This window comes from Gymnogyps californianus, chromosome 2 (assembly GCF_018139145.2).
Source record: "Gymnogyps californianus isolate 813 chromosome 2, ASM1813914v2, whole genome shotgun sequence".
Taxonomy (NCBI): domain Eukaryota; kingdom Metazoa; phylum Chordata; class Aves; order Accipitriformes; family Cathartidae; genus Gymnogyps; species Gymnogyps californianus.
This window is the reverse complement of record NC_059472.1, coordinates 161,801,948-161,810,758: the sequence shown is the minus strand read 5'-3', so window position 1 is coordinate 161,810,758 and position 8,811 is coordinate 161,801,948. Positions and strand designations below refer to the sequence as shown.

Here is an 8,811-nt window from a genome sequence, read left to right as displayed (position 1 = left end):
GCAGGTCATGTTCTGAGAAGCTGAAAGGTCTTTTGAGCTGGGGTGGCTGAAGCCTATGAGGGTAAGGCTAAAAGTGTAATGGAAAACGGCATTTATCTTTCTGAATAAATACAGGCGCAGGCAGTATCTTATTTGTTTGTACTGTTCTCACTTCTTGCCATGCCATAGAAAATATGCATCTTAGGGCTTTATTTTCATATGCACATTTTGTTTACATAACCAGTACATTTTTATCAGCAAGAACCGATGTTAACTGAATTTAACAAAGACAAAGCAAGAGGGAAATGTTCATTCTGTGCATGGTGATATCACAGAAACAATGTGTTTGAAGCCTTGTACTTCAAAAATATGCCTGAGAGGAATGGAAAAATCTAGGCTCATATTCTAAAAACGTGAGTCACAACAGCTATTATCTCTTAAGAAGTGGCATTCCAGCTCTTTCATTCAGTCATTGATGATTTCCCTTTTTAAGTTGTGGTGCTTTCTTACCCTTTAAAGAAACATCTGGGCTAACCCTGGCTATTTGTAGAAATGTTTGCAATTCATAGATTAAAAGAAATTAGACATGGAAAGGACCCATGAAATTATCTTGTCCATTTCCTGAAAGCATATGAAATTGAAAAAGAATTAGGCTAAATATATATATTAAAATTTGGAACTTTAACTTATATACAGTATGAAGACAAAACATGTCAAGATTTTTCAATTGTAAGGATGCTGTAAAATGTAATTTTTTTAAGGAAAAGTAAAAAGAAGAGTAGCAAAAGCTCTAATGAAGTTTGTGTAGGATTTTCCAGTTGTTCCTAGGCGGCTATCTTTCTGGAATTTGCAGATAAAATTGAAAAGATCTGGTTTTGACCAGTTTGAAGTTGATTCAATTTTTGTAATAAGAGAGAGATTTAAGCAAAAATAATTCCCTTTTAAAAAAAATAATTAAAACTTCTCATTTTGATTAGGTTTTTCTGGCTATTTTATCTCCCTCACCATCCCCTATCCTTTTTTATTTTTTTGCTTTTTTAAAAAATTTTGACCAGTTCTGTTGCCAGAATGGCTTCTTTTTGGAAGTCTTTAAGGAGGTCTGAGAAGGATGCTGAATATTCTAGTGAAGATTCAGTTTTTGTGATCAAGCAACACCCATGAAAACTGCGGCACTTAGTAGAGACATTCCACACATTCTCTTATCATCTCAGTAAAGTACTCATGCTATATGGCCATGCCTCCAGTTCAGCTATACGGAGAAGGTGGTGCAGAGGTGGCTACCACCAGTTTTCCAGCAAAGGGAATGTCTGCCTAGGTTGGAAGCAGTCACCCAGCCCATGCTCCGAAGCACTGGAAGCAGGTAGTTGGTGCGATGTGGATCTTGAGCACCTGCAGATGTACGGGGGTTTTAACTTTGATTCTCTGCGTGCTTCCGTGTCTGCACAAGCTCAGGCCAGCCACAGAGTCGGCAGGCAGATTGAGCCCTTGCCCAAGGCAGCGTAGGCTGTCTTGTGTTGGCATTAGTACTACGTAAGGACAAAAGCACATAAGATCAGCTGACGGGTTTCTCCAGACTGGTAGCCTAGGAAGAGTGTAAAAATAGGGCAAACATAAGTGGTCTTTCTTGCATGCACCCAGGTTCTGCAGCTAAGGGATTTTCTCAGTCAGAGACAGTATCTTTGTGTTTAAAACCATTAATGGATCTTTTGCGCTTGGATTTGTCTTGTAGCTTTGTGAATCCTTGCCAATTGCAGCCAACAAGTTTCACAGGATAACTCTGTGGCATGTGGAAAGCGCCTCCAGCGGTTGTTTCAAATCTGTGGCTCTGTGATTTTATTTAAAGTTTCTCCATTCTTGTATTATGAGAAAAAGCGAACAATCATTCCCCATTCACCATCTTCACAGTGCTCATGATTATCTGGACCTCAACTAACAGCCCGCAATGATCTCCTCTCCAGTTTAGAGACCTAGTCTGTGCCCTTCCAGAAGTACTGATCAGCCACTGATTTTTTTTGTCCACTTCAGCACTGAGACAGGTTTCACTGTGAAGAAACAAAAATTGAAATGACAAAAAACTCTGAGAATTCTCTGGCCACCTGTACTGATGTCATTTATAGAAAGTGAAATTCTATTTGCTTGCACTGGCGCTGAGTCACAAAGTGTTGAGCATAAGAAAACTCAGTTTGTGGGAAAGCTTCTAATTTCCTGTTTTTCAGGAGGAAGGGGATAAAATAAATGATGTGGAGGGAGAGAGGAAGGGAGTGAAGAGAATAAATTTAAATCAAGAAGAATGTCAGAATACCTAAACTCCAGGAAGGCTAATTCATTTTAGCCCTGCTTGTTCAAACAAGCAGTAATGCGGAGTATAATGTACAAGCTCCAGTGAATCATTCCTGTATGATAGGCTGTGATCAATGACAATTTAATGAATTCATTTTAAAACGAAGTCAGAATAGGAAAAACAGTAGTTATTTGAAAGAGTACTTTACTTAAATAAATAGAGTCAATAAATATGCTATTTGTCATGCAGAGTCCAGTTAAAGTCTTGTTTGCTAACAAAAATGCTGTCATCACAGAGCCTAATAGAAGCAAACTATCTGGAACTATCCGCTGTAAATAGACAAATACCATCTGAAAGCAGAAAACAACAATTGCCGCAGAACGAAGAATTGTATCCTGCACACATCGACAAATGCAATAGGGTAGCCCACCTCAAAATCTACTATTTTGTTTGTCACCAGCTTATATTCTGATTTAGTATGAATGGTCTGGTGGTGGTAAAAAAACAAGGGCTGTGTTTCTTCTGTGAAATGAGTTTTAATTGTTGCGTAGTGAGGGTTTCTCTTGCTGGAAAAACGTGCCACTAAAGTCACTATTAAATTGCAAAATACGGCTTCAGTGAACTTGGATGGATTTGTGCAGGTTACTAGAACAGGGATAAGCTTCATCCCTTTTCAAACAGTAGTTTTACATTAATTTTCACAGCTATCCGTGTTGTTTAGTGTAGATACAAGAAGGCTTTTTGTTCTGCTGTGTTTTTCATGCTTGGCTTTATTCATGTAAGTTGAAGAGAAGTGGCAATTCTCACTCGTTTTCATTCAGGTGGGAACTGGAAGTGTTAACAATGAAGCACCATCAACCCAAGAAGGTCAAACCTCACAGGTTTGAGTTAGATGTTGGCAGCAGTGACTATTCAGCATCTCAGAAGCTTGGAGTGCTCTCATGAAGGTCCCAGGGCTTTGCCAGGCACATTTGGGCTTCCAACATCCTTCAGATTGTAGGGTGTGGAGGAGAAGAAAATGCTCAAAAGTCTTGACAGATGTCTTGAAGATGGTATTTCCTGTCCCAAGGGAAAATAAAAATTGTGTTGCAGAAGCCTAAGACAAGAGATTATGAAGAATTTCTATGTGATTTAAGAATCTGAACTTGACCCTTCACTCTTTAAATTTGGAATTGAACAGCTGAGGCATTTTTAGAGTTTGCATCATGTGGCCAGAGATCGGCTGATTTAAATCTGCCCTGTAGTCATCTTAGGCACATTGTTCATCCACTCCCAGAGCTGCATTTTCAAAAATGAGTTAGGAATCCAAATCTCTGTGGCTTTCAATGAAAGTTAAGCTTGGATGAATCTAAGTTACTCCTTAGTTTGGATTTAGGATCCCAAGTGACTGAAAAGAACACTCCACAGTCTATCTACAAAGTCTTTTTTAGCTCTGATCACAAGTGATTCCTGTAATTGAAATTACAGTTTCAGTCATTTCTGTTTTCCTGGATGTTCTGCTAACCACATAAAAATAGAGGAAGGGTTTCCTGATTATAGAAAGCCTACAAGTTATTTGGGTTATTTTTTTCATTCTAATAGCTTTGTTCTTCTTGCATTGCTCCTGTCACTAACCTTTGGTACTTCTTGTTTCAGCTGTTTCCACTACTAGGAGTAAAGACCAGTAAAGACAAAGCAGGATGAAAAGATGGCTGACTTCTTGTTACCACCGGGTACTAACAGCTTCCACCGGTTCACGCCTGAATCCTTGGCTGCTATTGAGAAACGAATTGCGGAGAAACTTGCAAGGAATGCAAAGCAGGAATACAGAGAGCAGCTGGGCGAAGAAGAGAAACCTCAGCCTCAGTTTGATTTGCAAGCTTGCAAGAAGCTGCCCGATATCTATGGGACTGTTCCTCCAGAGCTCATTGGGGAGCCCTTGGAGGACCTTGACCCTTTCTACAATGATCGTAAGGTGAGCACCAGCCAGCCATCCTGCTTTGCTTTTGCTAAAGCATAAACACTGTCTGTGTTTTGAGGGCTCTGGTTTTTATCTTTCTACAGCCAGTAAAAATATTTTTTTCCAGATTAAGGATCAGAGTTTCGGCATGAGCAGGGCTCCCAGAAAACATCTAAGCAGGAGGGCAAAGAGGGATAAAAAGCATAATTAAAACTTGGGTGTTTTCAGATAACTGAGTATGAATATACAGTGTCTGAAAAGAGCAGAGCAGTAGCTGAGTTAAATTAAGCCAGGGGTTGTATCTCCCCTATCTTGCCTTGTGCATGAGCCTTGACTCTTCACAGGCCTGTTTGTCACTTAAGGCCCTTAACGTTAAGGGCTTCTGGGTGACTTGAGTCTTGTGCTAGCACTCTGCACAAGAGCAGGAGGCACCTCCACAACCGTTCCTGGAGAGCAGCGGTTCTTTCCCTGCTGAGGGATAGTTCAGCTCCATTTAAGATGACTAAAATAGAGCTGAAGGGAGATGTGAGTAGCATGTGCAATGCTGGCACTTTGCAGAAGGGTAAGCTTTGTCCCAAAGTGAGCATCACCTGATGAGGAATCACATGTAGGCTGGACCAAAGCCACAACAGTGCAAACAGCTTCTATCAAAAGGCTGTTGACAGCAGAGCCGGGCTGGTTGCTTACTACGGTTCGTTCACTTTTCCAAACATTTCGCAAAACGGAGGACAAAATAAGGCTTGGAAGCACAGTGTATTTTTAGGCAGCTTCCAGTTCTTTCAAGTACTGATGTTCCTGATTTTGAGCTATGGTATTTCCTGTAAACAATTAATTAATATGACCACAATGCTACTTCTATTAAAACAGCGTAGAAACAGGTGCAAGAACTACAGAATGGATAAAATGGATAAAGACAAATAGATTACTTACCTGGAAGGGCCAGAATTAATTTACCTTTTAATTTGCCTGCTATCCCTGGGCACAAGCAGCAGGATATAGATTTGCAATTTAGTGTCATGAAGGTCTTTTAGACTCAAGGTGGGTGCGTTGCTTAGAGTTTATCTATTGGGTGTCCTGATCTGTCTCTGAGTGAATATTAGTTCCTCTGTGCATGGTGGGGCATCTTCAGAGCTCTGTAAATGGGGCCAGCATCCAATTCACCTTTGCTTTGGATTTAAGATAACTCACAGTATTGGTTTCCTCCGCCCATATTAACCTGAGTACAATTACAGTGCCTCAGTGCCAGGGTCAGATCCTGCTGTGGAGCTGTGCCTCATGCAGCCTCTTACTTGGTGAGATAAAAAACATTGACTAAGAGCAACAAAGTGCTCAAAGTAGAGAAGATGGAGTAACAACACAGCAAGGTTCCTGGCACCTAAGAAGAGCATCATAAAAGTCCCTCCACCACATTGTAGTCTCCAGGTCATTTTTTATTTTTGAAGGTGAATCCACTCTCTGCCCAGCCCCGTGATGGAGGTGATGGCACAGGACCCTGTGAGGAGTGAAGGAAGAAAAAATAGTTGGGATATTGCAATAGGACAGGCAACAGCTCTGCTGGCAGGGTCTTGGACAAAACTCTTCACTGAGTGAAAAGGATTTTGGGGATCTTGGGAGGCAGTGGGGAGGAAGTATGGGATACTGGCAGGAATTTCCCAATGGGACGTGGGCTGGGAAAAGCTGAGCATAAACGCAAATATTGAATGTTCTCATTTTCTATTTTGTTTTCCAGACATTTATAGTACTGAACAAAGGGAAGACAATCTTTCGATTTAGTGCCACTCCTGCCTTGTATATACTTAGTCCTTTCCATCCAATCAGAAGAGCAGCAATTAAAATTTTGGTACATTCATATCCTTTCTGTTGATTTCCCGCCTCGTGTTTTTTATATGGTTTTTAGACACGGATGGAAGTCAGAAACCATTTTATTTCATTAAGCTGTTTTAAATCTTTTGGCTGAATTTGCTTGCACAAGCAGAAATGCACTTGGATTTTTGGTTTGTTTCATTTTATATTGTTACCTGAGCTATGAACATGACTATATTATACTGCTGGCACCAGATAATGTGAACTGCACTGGAGAGTCTGGTGAGTTTACTCAGGATTAAAAGGTGTGAAGGGCCTGATCATGTTTAGTAGAGAGTCAGTGGAAGAAACTGGGTGTAGTGCCTTAGAAAGGAAGGGAACCAGGAGGCTGGAGCACACCTGGGGAAATCTACACTGATGGAGAGCTTTGCTGCTGAGCACTTAAGCAACCTCTCCCATGAGACTCTGTGACAGCGTACGCAGACGCAATTTAATTTTGAACTGCCTGAGAACTGAATTTTTTTGCTCTCCTGAAACAGAACATTTAAAAAATTGTTTTGTTGGGTTTTTAGTTTGTTTATTGCAGTGCGTTACCCAGCTAGGAATGAAAGCACAGGCTGGCCTCCTGGACCTTTTGATGGAAGGGCGATGCCTGATTTCCCCTAGCTCTAGTTCTGAAGTCATGCAAGATACACTGCAGCAGTTCGTTTTGGCTTGTTTTTTAACACAGCCACAGAAACGTTATATTCTGACATAGTCGCATCTCTCTGGAAGACCAAACTGACCCAAATGTTCAGCTTTATGTGAACATTACTGAAAACACACCCTTTTTCATGAGTTGCCTGCTTCCTCTACGGTGCGCAGGTCTCTACGGACCTGGCAGTGATAATTCAAAGACTCCACATGCTGCTGTGATGACCGTGTGATGTTTTAGTGATGGAAATCCCTCATCTGCAATGCTCATGTCCACCACAGAGAACTAATAAATACTAAGCAGGTAGCGTCTTAGATTTATTGGTTTATTATCAAATTTCAGGGAAAGAAATAGGGAAAGAAACCAGATTCCCAGTAGTTGTCCATATAGTGAGGAAAAAAAAAGTGAGAATATAGATATTCTGGCAAGAGGAAAAATAGGTGAAACTTCTAGTTATAATAATGAATATGTGATATCAGCCAAGATATTATTCTGGTTACTAAGAATACACCATAGAATTTTGCAGAGAGATTTGCTTATGGATCAGGTTATGTGTGCAAGCAGCACATGCTGCTGCATATCCAGAGCCCAACAGTGTTTATGAGGTACAGTTACATCAGCACAGCCTTGCTGAAGTTAATTGAGGTCAATGAATTTGCACAGGTATGGCTAAGAGAAGAATCTGAAAATTGAGCTTCTTAGAAAAAAGTGTGTATGTATGAATATTGCCTCCAGCTTTGGAGGCCTGTTCTGTCTTCTGCTCACTTCCTTCTACACCAGCTGATGAAGCCAAGAGGTCACAGGTATGTGTAATACACAGGAACTACATGCCCTTGGTAGCAGTCAACCAAAAGATAAGTATGCAAGAAATCCTTATCACATTACTTCCAAGGATAAAGACCACAGAGGAGTGAGTTTGAAAGATATGTCAGGAACAGAAATATGGTCAGATAAGGAGTGTAAAATTTGGGAAGTGGAAGGTCACAATGCAAATAGCATTTTAGTTCCAGAAAGACCCAAGTTATCACCTTGTGTTGATAATGTCAGGAAATTCAACAGCTCAGTGTTTGGCAAGCACAGGCAGGAGGCAACAGCCCCAGTCCTAGTGAAACAGCGGTGAAGTTCCTGCATGAGGCACTGATTTGTTTTCTGTCGATGAAGACCTTTCACATCAACCTGAAACACAAAGGCCAATTGGCTGAGCAGGCAGTCAATATCCCAGGCAGAAAGGAGCCTGAATGGGCAAGTGCTCAAGCAGATAATATCACAGACATGCATCTGGGAACCAGATCTGTCGTCTCACGTGAGTGTAATCAAGCAATCTTTATTTTCCTCGGGGCAAAAGCCAAAAAAGAGCATTAACAAATGGTGCCCTGTCACATAAGTGTCTGAAGCAACTTCTTTAGTAGATTCCATATTTCCATTTCCAGTCATTGAGTGTACCGTGAAGGCCAACAGTAGAACAGAATAGAGAGGACAGAGTAAAATCGTCCTATATAGAAACTGTGGGGGTCACATTTTTGGTTAAATAGCTGTGTATGGAGTTCTTCCTCTGAGACTTCAGGAAGGATAGATCCTGTATGTTCACTGCTCATCCTGCCAAGCCTGATTAGTCTAGTCATTCAAAAATACACCCTTCCAAGGGAAAAAACATCCACAGCCTCCTAGTAACGTGAATTACTTCCATTAACAACATATCCCTAAACCTCTTCTAGGTATTTCTCCTCCTCTTCAGAGTCATGTGGCCTCATGAAAGGACCATGGCCCAGATGGCTTCCCAGAACAAGGCCCTGGTCCATTTCTGTCACAGAGGACGTGGGGAGTGTAGGTCTGCATCCCATTGGATGAACACTCTTTGCCTTCTGCATCATTATTAGCTATTATTAACATCTTTATTTACTATCTCCACCTATTAATAAGATTACACCACTGCTAACATTTCATTGATGCCTTATACTTAAAAGACTCCTCTTAGTTCTTCTTGCCTGCAAGCCAAGGACCATTCTGTGGTGTCCTTAGTTTCTCCAAGCAGTTTGTTGTCCTGTATAAAATCCATAGCAAGTGATATTCCTAGTTTTTCTAGGTATTATAGATAGTTGCTCTCAGTTTGCCACT

The 8,811-nt window shown here is 40.9% G+C and overlaps 1 protein-coding gene across 3 annotated transcripts in view; it reads left to right on the top strand.

The window, feature by feature from the left end:
* Nucleotides 1-3,939: 3,939 nt before the first annotated feature.
* SCN5A (sodium voltage-gated channel alpha subunit 5) overlaps nt 3,940-8,811 on the top strand; it is a 175,662-nt gene continuing 170,790 nt past the window's right edge. For all 3 annotated transcript variants that reach the window (XM_050891806.1, XM_050891805.1, XM_050891807.1), the window contains exons 1-2: nt 3,940-4,214; nt 5,929-6,047. In XM_050891806.1, the coding sequence (XP_050747763.1) occupies nt 3,948-4,214; nt 5,929-6,047 (386 nt within the window). In that variant the 5' untranslated portion in view covers nt 3,940-3,947. The remainder of the gene's footprint in view (nt 4,215-5,928; nt 6,048-8,811) is intronic.